Source organism: Lepidochelys olivacea (assembly GCF_965140295.1).
Source record: "Lepidochelys olivacea isolate rLepOli2 genome assembly, chromosome: 2".
NCBI classification, from domain to species: Eukaryota; Metazoa; Chordata; order Testudines; family Cheloniidae; genus Lepidochelys; species Lepidochelys olivacea.
The window spans coordinates 155,514,746-155,538,675 of record NC_140412.1 but is presented as its reverse complement, the minus strand read 5'-3'; the positions used below and the strand labels follow the sequence as shown (position 1 = coordinate 155,538,675).

General features: G+C 43.4%; 1 protein-coding gene across 3 annotated transcripts in view; it reads right to left on the bottom strand.

The window, feature by feature from the left end:
• The window catches only part of TEX10 (testis expressed 10), a 123,805-nt gene that overhangs the window by 74,436 nt on the left and 25,439 nt on the right, over positions 1–23,930 (bottom strand). For all 3 annotated transcript variants that reach the window (XM_084620835.1, XM_084620834.1, XM_084620836.1), the window contains 3 exons: positions 14,248–14,360; positions 10,822–11,060; positions 8,595–8,730 (listed from right to left, as the gene is read on the bottom strand). In XM_084620835.1, the coding sequence (XP_084476961.1) occupies positions 8,595–8,730; positions 10,822–11,060; positions 14,248–14,360 (488 nt within the window). The remainder of the gene's footprint in view (positions 1–8,594; positions 8,731–10,821; positions 11,061–14,247; positions 14,361–23,930) is intronic.

The window sequence follows — 23,930 nt, the reverse complement described above, 5'->3', positions numbered from 1 at the left end:
GAAAAAGCATTTCCTTTTGTTTGCTCTAAATTTACGATCTATTAATATCCTTTAATGACCCAACATATTATGGGCCAGAGGAAAAGTATACACAATTCAGGGTTCACTATATCCTTAACACTGAATACCAAAAGTCCCCTGTAACTCTTCACTTTCCAAACTAAAATTTTATTTTTTTTTGGCTCATATCATATTTAATCATATCTTCACTGTCCTTCTCTATCTTTTTAATCTCAGATTTATTTATTTATTTATTTTAAGAGAAAAGGAAACTGGACAAAATGCTTCAAAGAAGGGAGTTCAATACAATGTCATGTTCCTTTAGTTTCTTACCCATCCTATTTGCCTTTTCCATTGCTGCTTAACCCTAGATTGACATTTCGTATAACCATTCCCACTCTTTAATCCACAGGATTTTCTCTCTTATCTCATGGTTTATATTCCTAATTAGGAGCAAGGTTGTTTGTTTATTTTTATCAGAGACCTTATAAAAAGCTTTTTTAAAAAAAAAAAATGATGTCCATCACATCTCCTTTATCTATATTTTTTCTAAAGAACTTTAACAGATTATAGAGGCATTATTCTCCCTTTCAGAAAGCATAGCAGTTGGATTATATTTAGGCAAGTATATATTTCCAAACAAGTGTGTTGCATTATTCAATCCTCCCAATATTTCCATTATTTAAAGGATATTTTTGAATGAATTATGTAATGAACTTCCATGAATTCATGTACTTCCCTCACTTTATCATGAAGGTTTTAATCTTGCCTTGTTATCTTTTATGACTAAATACATAGTCTATCCATGTTTCCAACAATGTATTTAAACAGTTACAGATATGTCTCTTGTATCTCTCCATCCAAGAAAAAGTTCATTACAGGGTACAGTAAACACAGTAAATTACAGTAAACACAGTTCTTTAAGTATATCGCTTCTACAGATTTACACCCAAAGATGGAGCATGTCCAGGCAAACTTTTTGGCGAAAGGGCCACATCTGGGTGGGGAAATTGTATGCAGGGCCATTAATGTAGTGCTGGGGAAGGGGTGCAGGAGAGAGTGCGGGGTGTGGGAGGAGGTGCAGTGTGCAGGATGGGGCTCAGGGCAAGGGGTTGGAGTGCAAGAGGGGTGCAGCAGGGGGCTCATGACAGGGGGTTAAGGGGTTCAGGGCAAGTGGTTGGGGTGCAGGATACGGGCTGTGGCCCCGCTTACCTCGAGCAGCTCTGGGGGTGGCAGCGGTGTGCAGCAGGGCTGAGGCAGGCTCCCTGTTTGCCCTGGCCGCACGCCGCTCCTGGAAGTGGCCAGCATGTCTGGCAGTGGCTCATGGGTGTGGGGTGGTTCCCGGCCAATGGGACCTGCGGGGGGCGGTGCCTGCAGGCAAGGGCAGTGCACAGAGCACTCTGCTCCCGCCTCAAAGGCTGCAGGGACGTGGTGCTGGCCGCTTCCAGGAGCGGCGCAGGACCAGGGCAGGCAGAGAGCTTGCCTTAGCCCCGCTGCGCCATGGGGCTCGCAATCCCCATGGGCCAGACTGAAAGCCCTGATGGGCCGGAACTGGCACATGGGCCGTAGTTTGCCCTCCCCTGTGCTGGAGAGCGAAAGTGTGACCTTTGAGGCTGTATGAGTAAGGCTCCATGTTTGTCACGGATTCCGTGACTTTCCGTGACCTCAGACTTCTGCAGCAGCCCATTGTGGCTTGCCCAGGAGCCGCCTGAGCAGCTCAAGCAGCCCCAAGGTGAGTCTCAGGGTCCCCCTGCCATAGGGTGTGGTGCAGGGGGGCTCAGGGCTTGAGCTACTGTTGATTTGTGTGTGGGGGGAAAGGGGTTATTCCTCTCCCTCAGCTCCCCTAGCTCCACCTGCTGCCTCTGCCAGCAGCCAGGCACTGCCCCTGCAGCTCCCATTGGCTCCAGTTCCCAGCCAATGGGAGCTGCAGAAACTGGGCTTGGGGCAGAGTGGAATCAGCACGTAGAGCTAGGGAGCTGGGACCACCGCTTCCCAAGAACTGGATAAGGAGCCTGCCCCAGCCCCTCCAAGCCCGCCCCCTTGTTCCCATGCCCGCCCTGGCCGCAACGCCAACCCCACCCCCCCCAGCACCTGCGCCCCCTTCCCCAGCACCCATGGTGCTTCCCTGGGCTGCACCTCCCTCCCCAACACCCACGGCATCCCCCAAGCACCCATGGTGCCCCCCCGGGCCGCGACTTCCCCCCCCCCCGAGCCCTCCCTCACCAGCACCTGCTGTGCCCCCCGAGTCTCTCTCCCCACCCTCCCCCATTTTAGTCAGGGGTATTTTTAGTAAAAGTCATGGACAGGTCACAGGTCTGTGAATTTTTGTTTACTACCCGTGACTTGTCCATGACTTTTACTAAAAATACCCGTGACTAAAATGTAGTCTTATGCATGAGTGCTTCTGAGTGGCTTCAAAAGTTTAGACCTAAGGGTATAACAGGGAGCATGGTCCTCAAGGCACTCAGTTCTTTTTCTCCATATCTAAAAAAAAATGTCAAGTAGTATTCCAAACTTTAAAGAGGGGATTATTTTTTAAAATGGGGAAATTAGTTAAGGGAGGCAAATTAATATCAGACTCAAAGGAAATTAATATCAGACTCAGAATGTATACCACAAGTGACACTCAGAAATTTAAAAAAAAAAAAAAAAAAACACCAAAGACAATAAAAATGGTTTAATGGTAAGATATAGGAGCTTATTTGAGCAAAACAGATATCTTCCAGAAAACAGAAATGCAGCCCAAGGAACAATGTATGGCAAGTAAAAAGTAAGATGGAAGTGAGAAGAGCTAAGAAAACTTTGAAGAGAAATAGGCAAAGAAGAAATTATATTTATGTGCATCAGATGCAAAAGACTAAAGATTTGGACAGACTGTGCAAGACTGAATCTGCTGGACTACCAGGGAGAAAAACAGAACACTTAAAGAGGAAAGGAGCATTGTGGTGAAGCTGCAGATGTTGAGATACCTACTGCAGACCTGCTCTCTTCAGATAATAAAAAACACTGTGAAAGAGTGAGACATCATTGTCAAAGAGCAAGGTGTCAAAAGAGATGTTAGAAGTAGATGAGGAGGGGAAGAGAAAAGGGAAGGATGATAGAGTGAGGTGACAAAATTATTGAGGTTAGTCAAGAGGAGAAAAGAATGAGAGGAACTTCAGAGGGACTTAAATCTACGTGAAAGGGCAGCACAATGGCAAGTGAAATGTGTTATAAACAATATAAGATGATGTACACTGGAAAGAATTATTTGAATTACTCATGTACATCTCAGGCTCAAACTCAATGCTACCTGAGTAGGAGCATGAAGTTCACTCAACGGGTCCCCTGATCTCTGAGAGGCACCTCAAACCTCTGCTTCTGGAACCTATCCATCCCATTCAGCCATATGGAGGGTCACGTGTATATGATCATTCTACAGTTTGTGAATTCACTGCAGAACCACATCCAGGCCACAGATCTGTGCTTCAGAGTCTACCCCGATCTACCCCAGAGATCCGAAACACTGTCATCATTACCAGATCCACCCCTAAAGAGGGAAAGGCTGAATGTATGTTTTATTAAATGATGTATGCAAGTTTATTGTTAGCACGTTTATTTTAGAATACCAGTTAGTTAACAGACTGATGAGGCAGAACTCTTACCACTTTGGGAAGGAATTTAGGATGAGATGGAAGACTGCTTTGTCATTGTGGGTGACAGTAAACAATTAGTCAGCCATGGGTCCTGTAATTTGCTTATTATTCTAGAAGATGTGATTAGTATAATGAAGGCTGTTTTGACAGAAAGGTGAAATAAGGAACATTCCCTCATAGGTTCAAAGGGGGGGCGTGGTCACAAACTGAGTAAGTACTAGGTTGAGATCCCATATCAGAGATTACTCAGACTGGACGATAAACGTTTACTAATCCCTTCATGAACCTCTTAACTATATCATGCGTGAATACTGTCTTATCAATTAATGCATGATGCACCAAAATGGCTAAGTGGACGTTCCCAGACAATATAAAGTCCCAATAGCTTTAACTGAAGTAGGTATTCAAGTATGGAGTAAATAGAAGATGTTTCTGGAACTATGTTATTATTGTCCTAGATTAAAAATCTCTTCCATCTGAAGTCACAGAAGGGTGGTGATTTGACTGTTTGCTAGAATTTATTGGGACATGCTGAATTTCAAGAAAGCAAGACTTTTTAATGTCTGTCAGAGTTCGATGGCCATGCTGTCAAATGCAGACAGCACATGTTTGAGTAATAAATCAGACCATTCTGTTGGGTAAGTGGTTACTGGGAAAAACCAAAAGGTCCCTTTAGATAGATGAAGAAAATCTTGAAGTTGTTGTCTAACCTATTCTGTTGCAAATCAAAGTTATTGACACTTTAGCCTGTCTATTTTTTCTGGACTCTGAACTGAAGGAAATGGGGGAAAGGAAAGGCATAAAGAAGACCTATTATCCAGTTGAACAGAAAAACATCTGATATGAACCGGTTGTCTGCTCCCGCTCTCAAACAAAACGTCAGGCATTTTGAATTGTGTCTGGTTGCAAACAAGTGTATGTCTGGATAGCCCTAGAGAGAGAGTGTCTCTCATCTACAACTGAAGTCTTCAGTTACCTTATGTCAGCAGTGGCCAACCTGTATAGGGACCAACTCCGGGGCTGGAGCTACAAGTGCCAATTTTCCAGTGTGCCAGGGAGTGATCACTGCTCAACCCCTGGCTCTGCCACAGGCCCTGCCTCTGCCCCCACTCCACCCCTCCCCATAACCTGCCGTGCCCTCGCCCCTCACCGCCTCCTGCATGCCACAAAACAGCTGATTGGGAGGTGCAGGAAGGGAGGGTGAGGCACTGATCGACGGGGCTGCCGGTGGGCAGAAGGCACTGGGACTGGGAGCGGATGGGGGGCTGCTGATGTATTACTGTGGCTCTTTTGCAATTTACATTGGATTTATTTAGGGTTTGGACCCCATTGGGAGTTGGGCATTTGAGTGTTCAAGAGAGGAACACTTCTGTAAGCTGCTTTCAGTTAAGCGTACAGCTGTTAGGGGATGTGGTTCAGACCTGGGTCTGGGTTTGCAGCTGGCTAGCAGGTCTGGCTCAAACCAGGCAGGGCACTGAAGTCCTAAGCTGACAGGGCAGGAAAGCAGGAGCAGAAGTAGTCTTGGCACATCAGTTTCTAACGCCCGGGGGTTTGTGATCCAACCCATCACAAAGATGCACTTGGAATAGAGGCTATGGTATCTGAGGGGTCCCATGACACAGATTGGCTCTGCTAACAGAGGTCAATATTTGTGCCATTTCTTTGCTTGGAACCAGAGGTGTCTGATACAAAGGATTACATTCCTGAAGACTGGCTCTGTTAATGGAGGTCAACATCTGAGACGGCTCATCTTGTTAGACAGCCAACTCCAATGCTTGCAAAACCTTCAGTACCAGGATATTAGATTCTACCCTGGTAGCGGAGATCTTGGAAGGGGTCTTATGCTGCTCTTTAGTCCCTGAAGGAGACCTATCTGTACTTACAGATCCTAAGGATTCTAAATCAGAGGACTTGGTTGCAAAGGCATCATGGAGAAGGCTTGGAGCCAGTTTTGATGCTCCTTATGAAACCTTTGGGTCAAGGTGTTGCATATGGTTCAGAGAAACAGAGAATAACCTTCCCCAAGGCAAACACCTTTTTCCTTGAAGATGCACAGATCAGTGCTGCAGGTTGGGAATGGACTAAAATGAACTAAATAAAGAAATAACTTTTAAAAAGATAAAATTTAAAAGACTAATCTGACACCAACTGAAAGCTAGCTAACAACGTGAGAGTCTTGATTCAAAGATCCTGGTTGGAAGAAACTAGTGAGATTTCTGGTCTGTCTGCAACCACTGACAGAAAAAACTGAAGTGGCTGAAACATCACAATCCCTCTCACAGCCTCACCTTCAGAATATTCAGTAGCAGTAAGAGAAGGGCCAAGAGGAGATGCGAGAGCACTCCAACATGCACTGCTATGAGAGCAGAGCTGCATTACTGCACATCCCAGGAGTGGGAACGTGCAGGGACCACTTGAAGTTCCAACTCACAGCAAGGGCGGCTTATTGTGAAACAAAACTTTTGCTATGTAAACTGTCAATTATTTCCTGGAATACTAGAGACATCCAGATAATCCATTTCATTATACAGAGCAAAGGCATCCAACTAATGTGCATACTCCACAATCTCAAACCACCTCCTTGGAAGCCTAAATCCTCAAATATCCCCTAAAGAAATACCAGTGCTACAAAGTAACTATACATCAATATAAAAATCTGCGACATATTGAAAATGCAAGCATAATTAAAATTTAATTTAATAACATGGAACACCATATTGAGTGTATTGTATATTTTCATATTTAATTCTATAATACATCCCTTTTCAATCAGGCAAATTGAAAAGGGATGTATTATTTCCGGTCCGCTGCAACCAGAGTACTTGCCAGAGAATGTGCATCAGGCTTACTACAGAGAACACATGACTGTTCTAAGAAGGGATCATGATGAAGTCATTGCAGAAGAGGCATTATATTCCTGTTTGAGTGGAGGATCAGAGACTGGATAGAACCAACAAGTAGAATTGTAGGTGAATTGTCAGGAACTATCCTCTTCCCCTCCATGTCTGAGGAGCATTCTGTTACCAAGAGTGCAGTACCTGGAGGTCTCAGGAACTGAGGCAACAGTCTGCCCTAGAACACACAACAGACTAGTTATTTGACACCCCTTAGCCTGAGCACTCCTACTCTCTCCTCTTGAAGGCACTGGATAAAGTGCCTGAAGTCTCAGAAGACGAGGAACCATGCAAATCTGAGGACTTAGATCCAAGTAGTTTGGCTCAAAGATCTCCCAGATTTAAATGGGATCTTTGGAATCCGCCAGGAACCAGAGGGACACAAATCCTGCAAATCAGTTTAAATGCCTTCTGTATAAGCAGTAACTTCTTGGTTTTGACAGATATAGTAAGTACATTGGAGACAAAGCATCTTCTCAGGGAGTGACCTTTCCTTAAGTATCCCAGACAACAGGGCACATTCATCTGTTTCCTGACTTCTTTGCTTTACATGGGGCACAGAATATAAACTCCCATATCTCAGCATCCACAGATAGAATGAGTAAAGGCACAGTGCTCAGCCACTATTGAGCTAGAGCAAGTTATTACTACAACTTTTATCATTATTATATTATTTCTATTACAGTAGTGCCTAGAGGACCCCAACAGGGATCAGGGCCCCATTGTGCAAGGTTACGCGCACACATTACAAAAAAGACAGTCCCTACTCCAAAATGCTTATAATCTGTACAAAGTTCCATTACTTTTTAAATAAGAACCAAGAGCAGCTCTGGAAAACTCCACAGCTGTTAACTGGGCTGCGGTGGAATCACACAAGTGTGATAATATAAAAAGGCTGAACATTAAAAATAATTATTTCTGGGAATAAGATATCCAAAGTATACTAATCAACACTGCTAGCAGCTAGTGAAATGTAGACGTGTAGTAAAAAAAGTTTCTGCACCACAGATACAGGAAAGAAATTGGATGTTGTCTTTTACAAACTCAGGTCCAAATATTCAGAAATAAAAGGGAGCTCTGTGAAGGTACTAGAGCAAAAACAATATGGGTGTCCACATTTCCAAACATGTTGGATGTACAGAGAGGTCTTTCTCACAGAACTCACATTTTATCCCTACTAAAAAAGGAGAAAAAACTGCAATCCTAGATGTCACATCAGCAACAATTTACATACAGTTGCTGAGCTACGAACAGATCACACACCATTTATAATTGGAAGTATGCAATCAGGCAGCAGAAGAGCCCACACCCCCCAAAAATAAAAAAAATAAAAAAAAGCAACATAGTACAGTACTGTGTTAAACGTAAACTACTAAAAAAAATAAAGGGATAGTTTAAAAAAAGATTTGATGAAGAAAGAACTGTTTCTGTGCTTGTTTCATTTCAATTAAGATGGTTAAAAGCAGCATTTTCTTCTTCAAAGCTGTATTAAGTTAACGTTCAGTTGTAAACTTTTACAACAACCACCATGTCATTTTGTTCAGTTACAAACATTTCAGAGTTACAAACAACCTCCACTCCCAAGGCGTTCGTAACTCTGAGGTTCTATTGTAGTTCAATTTAATTCTTTACCAAGCTAAATGTAAACGATCTAATTTTCTAATGTATCTATTTCTGCAAATCTCCATCTTTGCCACACATTAAAATGTTTTAAAAAAGTAGTCATGTGTGGAATTTCAAGGCAAAAAAGAAATTAAAAACCTCTGCTTAATGAATGAACTGGGATAATTAACTATTTAAAATTTTACACATGCTTAAATTTACTGGAAATGGAAATTAGGTAATAAATTATATTTGAGCACAGATTGGCCAAATTCTCCAAAACAATTCTGGCAGTGGGGAAGAAACTGAAAAATGGAGCAAAGGGACACATCATCTGAGCTTTCCCCAATGAGCTTTTATTCTGTATCAACAAGCTTTGTTCTACTGTGGAAGTTCATGGCCTAAACTTTGAGACTAAATCTGCAAGGTTAAAAATTTTAAAAATAAAGAAAAAAATCTTTACCTGATTCTTTGAGCGCTCAACTCTTCTTTCTGATAAACCCTGCTAAAAAATTTCAAAAGCAACATACGAACAGGAAAGAGGAGATTCCTCTGCTGGTACAGTGTATATACTGCTTTTATCAAAGTCTCCATTGCCACTAGAAAGAAAAAACATTAAAAATGTGAAATTTAGAAGTGCTTTTTATCTTCTCATTACATTAAGAATATCTATTGAGGAGCTAGTAAAATATTTTAAAATACCCATTTCTATGTAAAATCCAAATCATAGAATATCAAGGTTGGAAGGGACCTCAGGAGGTCATCTAGTCCAACCCCTGCTCAGAGCAGGACCAATCCCCAATTTTTGCCCCAGATCCCTAAATGGCCCCCTCAAGGATTGAACTCACAACCCTGGGTTTAGCAGGCCAATGCTCCAACCACTGAGCTATCCCTCCCCCCCACCACTGAGCTATCCCTCCCCCCCTGGGAGTAAACCATTTTGGAATCAATTTCTGCAGGATGTACAATGAGCCTTCACAGACAAATCTTGAAATAATGTTTGCAATGTAAAATTCCTCAGACAATTAAAATTACAATGCTAGATAAGGAACTACCTAAAACCCACATAACATATATGTTTTTAAAGTATTAAAGAATTTCACAATGAAAAATAATACAAGAATGAAAATGAATGAATACTGAAAAACACAGATAATCTATTTGAATGCTAAGAAGGTGTGACTATTAGGAATGGGAGAGCATTTGAAAAGCAGGTAGAAGTTACCACCTCACACTCTAATCAAGGCATCAGCCCTCTAGTTGTAAAGTTGGTTTCAGTCTCTGGGTCCTATTGGATTCATTACTGTTAAAAGACATTCAAATACCTGCATTGGCCATTAATTCCTTCTTTCCTTGATCTTTGATTGTCCAGGAAAAACAGATTTCACCCTTTTCATTCAGATGCAGAAGACCTACCCATGTCGGATCCAGATACTGTTACAACATGCTCCATCTGGACACAGCTAGTTCCACACACACAGCCCAACCCTGGTACACCACACACTACTGTGAATCCCTATATGAATCCAGATCTACTTCTAGAACTTGGTCCTTATCTGTAAAGCCTTTAATGGATAAAGTATTCATGCTATTTCACAGATCACCTCTCATTCTACACCACACTCCAGTGGAAGTGTGCTGCTGTAGCATTTTAACGCCATGTCTACACTAGCAAGCTTACAGCAGCACAGCTGTACTGATGCTGGTGCGCCTCTGTAAAATCGCTCATGTAGCCACTCTGTGCCAAAGGGAGAAAACTCTCCAGTCAACATAATAAAACCAGCTCCACAAACGGCAGTAGCTACGTCGGCGGGAGACACTCTCCCACTGACATAGCGCTGTCCCCACCAGCACTTCTGTTAGTGTAAATTATGTTCTTCAGGGGGATGTTTTTTTCACGCCCCAGAGTGATATAAGTTATAGTGACAAAAGTAGTAGTGTGGACAAGCCCTAAGTGTTGACACAGCCTGAGTAAGTCCTCCATCAAAAATCGAGCAGCATAAGGGCCAGCAATATTTCACCTGTATCACAATCAAGAAAAAGCAGCTGAAAGAGAGGCGTTCTGCATTGGACCTAGAAGTGACAGATGTGCGCCCTCTCTTGGAAAGGAAAATTAATGAAACACTGGGAAATAAAGTGTTACTTGACACAGGCTTTCATCAATGCAAGCTTATCATTCCAGCAGTATGACAGCCTTCTTATCATTACAAAGGCACATCTACAAACCATGAAAATGATTTTAAACACAGAATGGAACATTGAAATGGCCTCAAGAAATACTGATTAACTGTGATCAATAAGATGCAGATGTAAATGAATTCCCTTATTCATTAAAGTGATCTCTTTTTCCTCTTCTTTTTTTTTTACTTAAAGGTAAGAGAAAATGGGTACAAATACACAAATATACTACTCCTATTGCTTTTCACTTTTAGAGTATGTTTAATCCAAGAATCTAAAAGTGCTTTACAAAACTCTTTAATCAGCAATTCTCAATGCCCTGTGAAGTAGGGGATGTATACAGTGAATTACTACTACTTTGTGGACAGTACACACTACAGAACATTTTAGGACATTCTTAACTTTGTACCCCATCCACCTTAAACTGTAGAAGTTAATCAGAGACACAGAACATTTCCCGTGCATAGGATATATTTGGTTTTTAAAGACAACTACCTGCTAACTACTCTTACCTTTGTTTCGTTGTATTTGCATTAGTCTCCATGTCACTCCAAGCAATCTGTTCAACTGCTTGCAGTTCAATCTGCAGCCATGCTGAAGGGTTTCGGTCACAAACTTTCTTATCATACCCAGCCAGTCAGAATCCATTTGAAGTGTTGAAGCACTTGCCAGTGAAACCATAATGTCACACAGGGTTAAATTCAATAAAAGATGGTCTACGCTGTTTGACGATGTCATACAGTACTTGGTGCTAAGTAAAATACATATACCGATATTTATGAAAAATGAATGCAGTTTTTAATGCATTAATGTTTCACAAAGTTATCGTAATATAGAAAAAATTTCTTCTAAGCACTACAGGTTTAAAGCAAAACTTTTAAAAATAGGAGCCTCACGAAGGCTCCTAAATCTATGGTTAAATAAATAAATAAGTGACCTGATTTTTAAACATGATAAGCACCCAACACCTCCACTGAGCTCACAAGATTATACAACAGTCCCAGGAAGGGCAGGAGTATAATTATGACTCCTTTCCATGCTCACCCCTCCATTCCCGAGACTATTAGCCTAACACAATTAGAAGTTTCCAGTGTGGTATAACTAAGAGTGAATGTCACTCCTTTTTTTCTTTTTTTTTTTTTTAAAGCAGTACAAAATGTTAGTTGGTAAATCTGTAAATTGCTAAATTTAAAAGTAATTTTATCAATCAGCAAAGCCTACATATACTTCCATATATGTCAAACACCATATATTTAACACATTCTACCACCCAAAAAGATAGCATTTTTATTTTATTTTATTTCATAAAGACGTTTTAACACTCCATCAATGTATTATACCAACAGAACATGTATGGAGCTCTCGTATTTGCTAACACATGTTGAGACCAAATTAGCTTTGAAGTCTTTAGGTCTAATTCTGTCTTTCCTTAAGAGTGAGGCACCAGGGTTTGGGGCCTTACAGACAGACTTAATTTGTCCTTCAGAGTAATAGCTTACATTAAAAACAAAAAATTAGTCTTTAGTTTGTACGGTTCAAAAAATAAACCCTTCCAAATGTGGAAGGTGATCAATTCAAAGAGGTCTGCTAGAGTTTGCAAAGATAAACAACAGCTCTCAAGTGTGAACTACCTCATTTGAGAACTGACCTATTCATTTCAGTGAGTGCTAACTCAGAAGCCAATGATGATACATAGTTAAGATTTAATGTAACTGCTCAAAGCATGCAGGAAAGTAGTAGTAGTATAATAACCTGAATATCTACAGCAGCATTTCCCAAAAGGAGAGAAGTGGCTAAAAGAACTAGCCAAGAGAGTCTAATTTATGGAAGATCTGTAAATTAAGATGCATGGACCTTAATTATACACAGTGGAGATTTGGGGTGGAGAGGGGTGACGGGTCTTATTTTCCTGAAAGGGAGCTCTGCTTTCAGAAATTTGGGGGGTACCTGTCTAATTAAATATATTATTGATTCTATACTGACCCAACAAAATAGCCTTATAGCTTAGAGGTAGGGTGGGGCATAGTTTAGAGATATGGTGATGAGGTGTAACTTGCATGGAGTTATGAAGAAGGAATATATAGGACACGAATGATGCATGCATTCCTTTAATGTTCATTTTCAGAATTTTACAGTTTTTGAGGGGAGCTGAAGTAGGAATTGAAATTCTAACAACACTTGCTGGTTTTTATGTAGACTCCACTGATAGACACTTTCAAGCACAACGATTTCCTGATGTAGGGCTAAATTGTGCCTGTAGGCTACACACCACCCGTTGAGGAGCCCAGAGAAACTGTAATTCAGATACAGCCTACGATGGAATTTCAACTATCAGCGTGGCTGCACCAGTGTAAACCCCATGGGGCTTCAGCATCCAAGCCACAACTTAAAATCATTGTCTATACAGCTATTTCTAGAGCACTAGTACAAGCCCCACTAGCCCAAGTCTGTCAACCTGGGCTGGGAGGCTCGGTTCAAGATGTTGTGCAGACTTACCCCTAGAGGCCCTGTGGAAAAACCTGCTAGGAGAAAGTATCACAGGAGAAGCTCTGCAGCACCCAGGAGTAGGGGACAAAAGTGTAGCCCAAGAGGCGCAGAAGAATTATTAGTTGGAAGATGTTTGGTTTTATAGATTGACCCTGGAAGGGGATTGCATTTTTATGTGATTTGGCAACAAAGCACCTAGATAGAGACAATTAGGAGAAGATACTGACAAGAGATGTTCCATTACAGAGCTGAAGAAGAAGCTGCAAGGAGGTACCAGAGATGAGGATCCCTTGCAACAACATGCCCTGGCATAATGGGGTGCTCTTGAGGTGAGGGCATGCTATTATACACGGCCTCACAGAAAGCCACAAATCCTTCAGTATTTGCCTGGGGGTGGGGAAGGGAAGCAATCTGCTATTGGCCCTTCCAAGCAACAGATTATTATTTCCACCAAACTGGCTCAGTTGTGCTGCCAAGGCACAGATAGGGGGAGACAGCTTCTGATCAACCCTGGCTTGGAGAGAGAAGTGTCTTTACTCTCCCTTATATCATTACTCAGCCACTTAGGGCCCAAATACACTCCAGATCACAGATTTTTGTTTACTACTACTAAGATATAATGCATAAACCGATCCATTATCTAATAAAGGGCTCTCACACTTTCTTGAAACATGGACCATATCTTAATAGAGATATTATGGACCTTCCGTTCACATTCATCCAACACCCTACCATAACTACACGGAAAATAAATGTATTTTAGTTGGTTTTCAATGCAATTTAACAGCAGGAAACAGGATACCCAAAACCAGTAGAACAAACACACCTAGAGAATCCAGCAGCAAGTGCCCTGCAGGCCACAAATTGAGAACCCAATTGTCTAATAAATGCAAGTGAATACTTCTACTTCTAAGATTCTGCATTTTAGTTTCTCTGAAATAGATTCATAGATTCATAGATATTTAGGCCAGAAGGGACCATTATGATCATCTAGTCTGACCTCCTGCACAATGCAGGCCACAGAATTTCACCCACCACTCCTAAAAAAGACCTCACACCTATATCTGTGCTATTGAAGTCCTCAAATTGTAGTTTGAAGACCTCAAGGAGCAGAGAATCCTCCAGCAAGTGACCCGTGCCCCATGCTACAGAGGAAGGCGAAAAACCTCCAGGGCCTTCCAATCTGCCCTGGAGGAAAAATAATAACATCCAGATCTAGTTTCATATGAGAAATTATCTTAGACTCTTTATAAATGTATCAATTAAGAGCAACCTAACCACCATCTAAATACCTCTCCACATCTCTTAAAGAAAAAAACCCACCCAAAGTATTTTTTCCCCTTTTTTGCTATGCTGAAAGATTAATACTAGGCTGTGTCTCTCATTCATACATGTGGTCTCACTTATTCATGAAAGAAAAAGACGTAAAGTGACACCTGTTTTACTCATACCTTTTGTATGGATCTCTCTTTTTGTGCTTAATTGTTTCTTGTAAAGAATAAGGAAAATGACGCATGAAGTGATGCTTGAAATCAACAAGGTAATTCATTCGAAGCCATGCCTCCTATTAAGGAAAGCAGATAATACATTAGAAAACAATGCTTGTAAGTGAAGTGAAATGTAATCATTTAATAGTCTACCAAAAACTAATGCTTAGTAAAAAAAAACAGGATGTGACATAGGAAGGAGAAAAAAATATTTTAGCTTCCGATTTAAAGCTCTTTCACATACACATTCTTTATGGGATGATGACTTTCGCGACAACAAAATGGTTCACTAGACAATGATAATCACTTATGACTGGGGGCAGTGTTTCACCCAGAGTAGATCCTGTACATTTTCTTAGTGAACAGGTACACAGGAACATGTAAACTGAATTAACTAAAGGTGTGAACAGAAAGTACATACTGAGGTTCCGCACGCAGACATCCCCTTAGTTCGCAATAAGGTTTCCCATTGTTTAATTCATAGTCCACCCAGGCTATATAGAACAGCTGCCAGCAGGAAGGCAGAGGGCAGCCTTGCAAGAAAAGGAGCTTGCCCTCTGCAAAGCCAAAATACCTCCCTCCATGTTTACCAAAGAGGAGATAACCGGGGATATAAGAAATGTTGGGAATATCTCAAATGTAGCAGGAAGATAAGTGTTAACCAGAAGGGAAAGGAAAAGGCAATGGGTGTGTTTGAACATAGGGAGAAGAAACAGGGCTTTATTACTTGCATAGATTTTACGGTCAGAAGGAACCTCATGTATAGCACAGGTCACAGAATTTCCCAGTTATCCCTGCCATGAGCCCAATAGCTTGTGTCTACATTCAGTCTTGATCTGAAGACTTCAAAAGCATCCACCACTTCCCTTGGTAGTTTGTTCCAATGGTTAATCACCCTCATGGTTAAAGATCAGTACCTTATTTCTAATTGCACACCTTTCCACTTCTGCCTCATGCAATGCACAGAATGGAGCTGCCTGGGGCTAAATCAAGGTTGCGTAGTGAAGCAGTCTGCCTGTAGGACTCCTGTCTCACTTGCTGCAGAGTTGGAATGTGTGTCGTGAATGATACAAGGGACTACCAAAAGTGAAAGAACAGTTTCATAGATAAGGCAGATGAAAACTGCCGTACAGAATTGGATCATATCCCTGCCTGTGTCAGAGTTCCTATATGATGCTAGTCAAGTCATTTAAACTAAACTGTTCAGAGGTGATCACTAATTGTGTTCCTCATTTTCTGGATGCCTGACTTGGGGGGGGAAGGAGGGGAGAGAGAGCACTCACACATGCAACTGATGTTGAGCTGTGCTATATAATGCTAAATATTCTGAAAAATCCAATCCTAAGTCTCAAACTGGGCACCCAAAATTAAAGGATACTTTTGTTCTCAGTTTCTCTGTGCCTCAGTTCTTCTGTAAAAAGGGGATAATACCACCTCACCTCACAGGGGTATTCTGACAATAATTTCTTTAATGTTGGTGCAGACTCGGATGCTATAAATGATGAGCACCACAGAAAAGCACTTGAAGAAATTAATAATTCTGTTGTCAGTGTTTGTATAGTCTGCAGTAAATCAGGCCTAGGACCACACACTGAACATAAAGAAAACAACATATTAATAGCTGCTCATTAATTAAGCACCATTCATCGTGTGCACTGAATGAAGCAGGGGCCCTATGGAAAACAGTACATAATCATGTAATTAAAGACTATCATAATACAGTCACACAAGAGGATCAAATTAAGGTTGTACAGGCAACCTTAATTCTGGCATTTCTTAACTTTTGAGTGTTTGACGCTGCATTTTAAATGTTCTTTTAATGCAATTTCTGTGTAATTTCCAAAGTTTTTTAAAAAGCAAACTTAAAAAAAATGTCCACCAAGTGGCATCATATTCACACCTACGTGGTTCATCAGCCAGGTTGGATCCTTTTGGTCCACACAGAACTCTGCTACTGTAGCTAATGGAGTAATGGATAGGAATAGTAGGTTTTCATCCCCAACTGGGACAGCACTAGAGGGGAATGGGGACACTTTGACAGTGGGTTTCAGAGATTTGCTCACAGCAGAGGAATGGTGAGGCAGTGTGATCTTGGGTTTCATTCCAAACTCTGGAGGGAAGTGTTCTCTATTTGGCACAGACTTTTCTGCCCATTACCTCCAAGCTTGATCAATTCTGCCCTCTCCCCTCCCACCTGTCCCTTTCACAGTACTGTTGTTTCTGATTCCAATCCCAGGCTCCTTGACCAGTGTCTTATGTCTACACTGCACTTTTGTCATTAAAACTTTTGTCAGTAAGGGGTGTGAAAAAAAACACCTCCTGACCAACAAAAATTTTAATGACAAGAAGTGCCGGTATGGACAGCACTTTGTCAGCAGGAGACACTCTCCCACCAACAAACCTACCGCTGTGTGTGTGTGTGTGTGTGTGTGTGTGGGGGGGGGGGGGGGGGGGGGGGGGGGGAAAGAGGTATTTTGTCAGCAGGAGAGCTCCTTTTTGCTGACAAAGAGAAGCTACCTACCTTACAGTGATACATAGCCTTAGTCACACTCCTGTAGACTCCCCATCTCCTTGCCCAATCATTTCTAGTCCCCAAATCCCCTTGGCCTGCTAATCCCAGTTCCCTCCCCAACTCCCTGATCTGCCTGTCTCCTCCAGTTGCCACCAGCGCCCAGTCACCATTCCATGGCTTCCCATCCAATCTGTGTCCTCACCTCCTGCAGAATTTTTTTCTCTTTGCCCAGCCAGTCCCAGTTCTCTTCTTCCCTATAACCTGGCACCTTGTCAGATCTCTCTCTCCCCCTCACCTCCCTCCATCTCCCATTAGGTCCCACTCCCAGTCTCCTGGACATGACAATCCCAGTCTCCACCACCTCTCCCAGACACACCTTGTCCCAACTATTGTATTCCAGCGCTTGCCCCCACTGCATTTGAACCAGATGGATTCCTCCTACAGTTGCTTGGGTATCGGCAGGGGGTTACTGAGAGCACACAGATTACTGAGCAGAATAGGTAGAGCAGGAGGCACCACTGTACCGCTCGGTGCCAAGATCTTTAGCTACCTGTGTGCCAAGTCGGAAGGTTTCACTTAGTATGTGAACCTCCATTAGAGCTTGCCCGCATAGGGTCTTTAGCTCATTGGGAACTCTCAGTACTGTACGTTCCTGGTGCCTCACAGTCCAGCGCTCTTGGTACCAGGGGAGATCTTTCAGCAGGAGATCACTTTCTTTTGGGTGACTCTCAGTGCAGGGATGTCTGCGACCATTTTTTTTCAGCCTTTCTAGGAGCAGGCTTGGCAGCCGTTGTTGGAGCACAGCCCTGTCAGAGGCTGCTGACCGTTGGCCAGGGCACCTGGGGTTGGAGGCTGGTCTGACAGATTTCTCCATCATGAGGAGCTTCAGTTGGAGATCCCTGGCTTTTCTTATCCTGGCAGTCAGTTTTCTGCCATGTGGGCACTTTTAAGTAATAAGAAAAGGAGTCCTTGTGGCACCTTAGAGACTAACCAATTTATTTGAGCACACAGAAGTAAAGGAATCACCCCTGTAAAATCAAGATGGTAGATACCTTATAGGGTAATTAGATTCAAAACACAGAGAATCCCTCTAGGCAAAACCTTAAGTTACAAAAAAGACACACAGACAGAAACAGTCATTCTATTCAGCACAATTCTTTTCTCAGCCATTTAAAGAAATCATAATCTAACACATACCTAGCTAGATTACTTACTAAAAGTTCTAAGACGCCATTCCTGTTCTATCCCTGGCAAAGCAGTATACCAACAGACACAGACCTTTGTTTCTCTCCCTCCTCCCAGCTTTTGAAAGTATCTCGTCTCCTCATTGGTCATTTTGGTCAGGTGCCAGCGAGGTTACCTTTAGCTTCTTAACCCTTTACAGATGAGAGGAGTTTTCCTCTGGCCAAGAGGGATTTTAAAGGGGTTTCCCCTTCCCTTTACATTTATTACACGCCCCCCAAATCTCAGCTAGGGTGAAACACTGGCTGGGATTTCTTCCTGGAGCTCTAGGAAAAACAGAATTAGTAAGATACATGCATCTCTAAATATACTACCAAGTACATAAAGACTAACAATATTTTCCACATCTCAAGGACGATTTTAACCAGTTGATTCTGGGAAACTTTCATGGGAGAGTGCATCAGCCACTTTGTTAGAAGCTCCTGAGATGTGTTCGATGTCGAAATCAAAATCTTGGAGAGCTAAACTCCACTGAAGAAGTTTTTTGTTATTTTCTTTGACAGTGTGAAGCCACTTCAGGGCAGCATGGTCGGTTTGCAGGTGGAAATGCCATCCCCAAACATATGGGCGTAGCTTTTCCAGAGCGTAGACAATGGCATAACATTCTTTTTCACTGACTGACCAGTTGCTTTCCCTCTCAGACAGTTTTTTGCTGAGAAACACTACAGGGTGGAATTCTTGATCAGGTCCTTTCTGCATTAAAACTGCTCCCACACCACGCTCGGACGCATCTGTGGTTACTAGGAACGGTTTGTCAAAGTCTGGGGCCCTTAGTACAGGGTCAGACATGAGTGTCGCTTTAAGCTTGTTAAAGGCCTTCTGACACTTTTTGGTCCACTGAACGGCATTTGGCTGTTTCTTTTTGGTTAGGTCTGTCAGTGGGGCGGCGATTTGGCTGTATTGCGGTACATATCGTCTGTAATAACCGGCCAAGCCTAAGAAGGATTGAACCTGTTTCTTTGATTTTGGGACAGGCCACTTTTGGATAGCATCCACTTTGGCCTGTAGGGGGCCGATAGTTCCTTGACCCGCCTGGTGTCCAAGGTAAGTCACTCTGTTTAGGCCTATTTGACACTTCTTAGCCTTAATAGCTAGTCCTGCCTTCCTTATGCGCTCAAGGATTTTTTGTAGATGTTCCAGGTGGTCTGCCCAGAAATCCGAAAATATGGCCACATCGTCAAGGTAGGCGACTGCATATTCTCCTAATCCCGCTAGGAGACCATCTACAAGTCTTTGGAAGGTGGTGGGTGCATTTCGCAGCCCGAAAGGGAGTACATTAAATTCATACAGCCCGAGATGTGTGGTGAATCTTTCCTTGGCAGATTCATCTAGCGGTACCTGCCAGTACCCCTTGGTTATGTCCAAGGCAAAGATGAACTGGGCCCATCCCAGTTTCTCTAATAGTTCATCTGTGTGTGGCATTGGATAGTTGTCTGGGCGAGTTACAGCATTTAGCTAACAATAGTCCACGCAAAAACGTATTTCCCCATCTGGTTTGGGAACTAGAACCACTGGAGATGCCCATGCACTTCCACAGGGGCAGATTACACCCATCTGTAACATATCCCGGATCTCCCGTTCTATAGCAGTTTTAGCTTGAGGAGACACCCGGTAAGGTTGGACTCTAATTGGGTGAGCATTACCTGTGTCAATGGAGTGGTATGCCCGTTCAGTCACTCCTGGGGTGGCTGAGAACGTTGGCGCGTACCTAGTGCACAGCTCCTTGATCTGCTGTCGCTGCATACGCCCAAGGGTCATGGAGAGGTTCACCTCTTCCACACCACCAGCACTTTTCCCTTCGTAGTAGACACCTTCAGGCCACTCAACGTCGTCTCCTCCCTGGGCTGTAAACTGACAAACCTTTAATTCTCTGGAATAAAAGGGCTTTAGAGAATTAATATGGTACACCTTAGGCTTTCGGTTGGAGGTGGGGAATGCTATGAGATAAATAACAGCTCCCAGGCGTTCCTGGACCATGAATGGCCCTTCCCACGATACTTCCATTTTATGGGCCTAGAGCGCCTTTAAGACCATGACCTGGTCCCCTACTTTGAAGGAACGCTCTCTGGCATGTTTATCATACCAGGCTTTTTGCTCTTTCTGAGCATCCTGTAAGTTTTCTTTAGCAACGGCTAAAGAGGTTCGGAGGGTGTTTTGTAGGTTGGTTACAAAGTCCAGAATGTTAGTTCCTGGAGAAGGTGTAAATCCCTCCCATTGCTGCTTCACCAACTGTAATGGCCCCTTAACCTCACGGCCATATACAAATTCAAATGGGGAAAACCCTAAACTGGGGTGTGGTACAGCTCTGTAGGCAAAGAGCAAATGCTGCAACACTAGGTCCCAATCATTGGAGTGCTCATTTACGTATCATGGCCCCCAAAGTTCCATCAAACTTCTCCACCATGCCATTTGTTTGATGGTGGTAAGGAGTGGCAACCAAGTGATTTACCCCATGAGCTTCCCAAAGGTTTTCCATGGTTCCTGCCAGGAAATTAGTCCCTGCATCTGTGAGGATGTCGGAGGGCCAACCTACTCTGGCAAAAATGTCTGCTAGTGCCTGGCACACACACTTTTAGCCCTGGTGTTGCTTAGAGCTACTGCTTCTGGCTATCGGGTGGCAAAATCCATGAAAGTCAGTATGCACTGCTTTCCTCTGGGTGTCTTTTTCGGAAAAGGACCCAGAATATCCACAGCTACTCGCTGAAATGGAACTTCAATGATGGGGAGTGGCTGGAGAGGGGCTTTGACCTGGTCTTGGGGTTTTCCCACTCTCTGGCTTCACAAGACCGGACATAGGTAGAAACATCCTTGCCCATTCCCTCCCAGTGGAATGACCCCCCACAAACGGTCTTTGGTCCTGTTCACCCCAGCATCGCCACTAGGGTGATCGTGGGCTAAGCTCAAGAGCTTGGCCCGGTATTTAGTTGGAACTACCAACTGTCTCTGAGGATGCCAGTCTTCCTGGTGTCCACCAGAAAGAGTTTCCTTGTATAGAAGTCCTCTTTCTACAACAAACCTGGATTGATTAGAAGAGCTGAGAGGTGGTGGGTTGCTCTGTGCCGCCGTCCAAGCTCTCTGGAGACTTTCATCTGCTTCCTGTTCGGTCTGGAACTGTTCCCTTGATGCTGGAGACATCAGTTCCTCATTGGATTGTGGACCTATGCTTGGTCCCTCTGGAAGCAATGTAGGGGATGGGGCTGTTTCCGGTGACCGTGAACCGCTCTCCGCTGGGACACTATGTTGGGGTTCAGGCTCCGGCTGAGCCTCTTGTGTAGGGTTATGGGCTGCTGCCGGTTCAGGTTCGGTGGGGCCCTCTGGTGTTGAGGTTGCAAGTACTGGATTCAGTGCTGGCAAATGGTCTGGTGCTGGTTGTTCCGCTGGTTCCGGTTCTGGGACTGGATCCACTACTGCTGTTGCAGACATTGGCCTGGGGTACGGGTCCATCACCTCTGACTGGGTCCTGACAGAAGTTTCCGGAATAGAGCTAGGCCTCACGGCTTGTTTAGCCTGGCTACGGGTGACCATTCCCTCCCTCTTGGCCCGCTTCACATGATTGGCCAAGTCTTCCCCCAACAGCACGGGGATGGGATAATCATCATAGACTGCAAAAGTCCACATTCCTGACGCCCTGGTACTGGACAGGCAACTTGGCTGTAGGCAAATTGAAAAAGTTGGACTTGAAGGGTTGAATCGTCACTTGGATCTCTGGGTTGAATAAATTGGGGTCCACTAAGGAAGCATGGATAGCGGATACTTGTGCTCCGGTGTCCCTCCATGTGGTGACATTCTTCCCGCCCACACTCACAGTTTCCCTCCGCTCCAAGGGTATCTGGGAGGTATCTGGGCCTGCAGACCTCTGATGTGATCCCGATGCAATGAACTGTAATCTGTTGGGGTTCTTGGGGCAGTTGGCCTTTACATGCCCAAGCTCGTTACATTTAAAACATCATCCAGCTGACGGGTCACTGGGGCAAGGTGGGTTCCTGGAGAATGGGGTGGTGGGACAATAAGGGGTCTGGAGGGTTCTTTGGGAGGAAGGTGGGGCTTTGGGCAGCCCCCGGTGATAGGGTGTGGTCTGGGGTTGTCCCTTCTGATCTCTGCTCCAACTGCGACCAGTTTTCTTCTTCTCTGCCACCTCCACCCATCTGGCTCCAATCTCTCCTGCCTCGATTACAGTTTTGGGTTTCCCAATCTAGGATGTATCTTTCTATTTCCTCAGGAACACCCTCTAAGAATTGTTCCATTTGCATTAGGAAGGGCAAATTTACTGGAGATTCAACACTTGCTCCTGATATCCAGGCATCCCAATGTTTCACAATGTGGTAGGCATGTCGGGTAAATGACACGTCTGGTTTCCACCTTAGGGCTCTGAACCTCCGACGAGACTGCTCGGGTGTTATCCCCATTATGACTCTCGCCTTGGATTTAAACAGTTCATACTTGTTCATGTGTTCTTTAGGCATTTCAGCTGCCACCTCAGCTAAGGGTCCACTGAGCTGTGGCCTCAGCTCTACCATGTATTGGTCAGTAGAGATGTTGTACCCAAGGCAGGCCCTTTCAAAGTTTTCTAGGAAGGCCTCAGTATCATCGCCTGCCTTGTAGGTGGGGAACTTTCTGGGATGGGGAGTGGTACCTGGAGAAGGATTGCTAGGGTTTGTTGGTATATTCTGCTGAGCCTTTACCTTCTCCATCTCCAGTGCATGCTTCCTCTCTTTTTCCCTCTCCTCCTCCACATGCTTCCTCTATTCTTCCTTCTCCTTCTTCAGCCGCATGAGTTCTATCTGTCTTTCATGCTCCCTTTGTTTTTCCTTAGCCTGAAATCTGGCTAATTCCAGCTTTTGTCGAGCCGTGGATTTTGTCATCCTAACCTCTCTGTTTTTTAACTAACTTTACACCCGAGGTTTAGAAATAAACAAACAAAACTTGGCTGTAAAATTTTGCTGTGCTGGAATAGAATACCTATTCTCTGATAGTGATTGTCAACCTACAGAAAAAGACAATTCCCTTGTCTTTGCTCTGGCCCCAAATCAAAGCAAAAAACCTCCAACTACTTGGAAACCTGCTTACCAGCAGCCCAAAGGAAAAAAAAATTCCTTTTCAAACTTGTGCTCCTTGTAAAAAAAAAAAAAAATCAAAATCCTAAAAAAAAAAAAAAAAAAAAAAAAAAAGCCCCTGCCACTTTTGTCTCCAGGCAAATGGGTAGAACACCCCCCCTATTTACTTTTAGGGGGGGAAAAAAACCTGGTTTGGAAGACTGAATTTCCCTGCAGGAGTTAAGTACCCTGCCTCCAGGCAAAGAAAACCTGCAATTCACAAAGATAATCCCCTTTTGTCTCTCCTCTGGCTCCAAAGCAGAGAAAAAACAAGCTGCTTTCAGTTTCAGCTGCTTTCTGGACCTCCCTTCCAGCAGCCCCAAAGGAAAAAAAAATTTCCTTTTGAAAATCTGTATTTCTAGTTCAAAAAATCTCAAATTGATCTCAAAATGATTTCAGGTTAATCCCACCACTCTGCCACCATGTCAAGGTTCCTCCCCCACTCTGAACTCTAGGGTACAGATGTGGGGACCTGCATGAAAACCTCCTAAGCTTACTTTTACCAGCTTAGGTTAAAACTTCCCCAAGGTACAAATTAATTTTATCTTTTGTCCTTGGAATAACCACTGCCACCACCAAACTAACTGGGTTTACTGGGAAACGTAGTTTGGACATGTCTTTCCCCCCAGAATCCTCCCAACCCTTGCACCCCACTTCCTGGGAAAGGTTTGGTAAAAATCCTCACCAATTTGCATAGGTGACCACAGACCCAAACCCTTGGATCTGAGAACAATGAAAAAGCTTATGCTCAAATAAATTGGTTAGTCTCTAAGGTGCCACAAGTACTCCTTTTCTTTTTG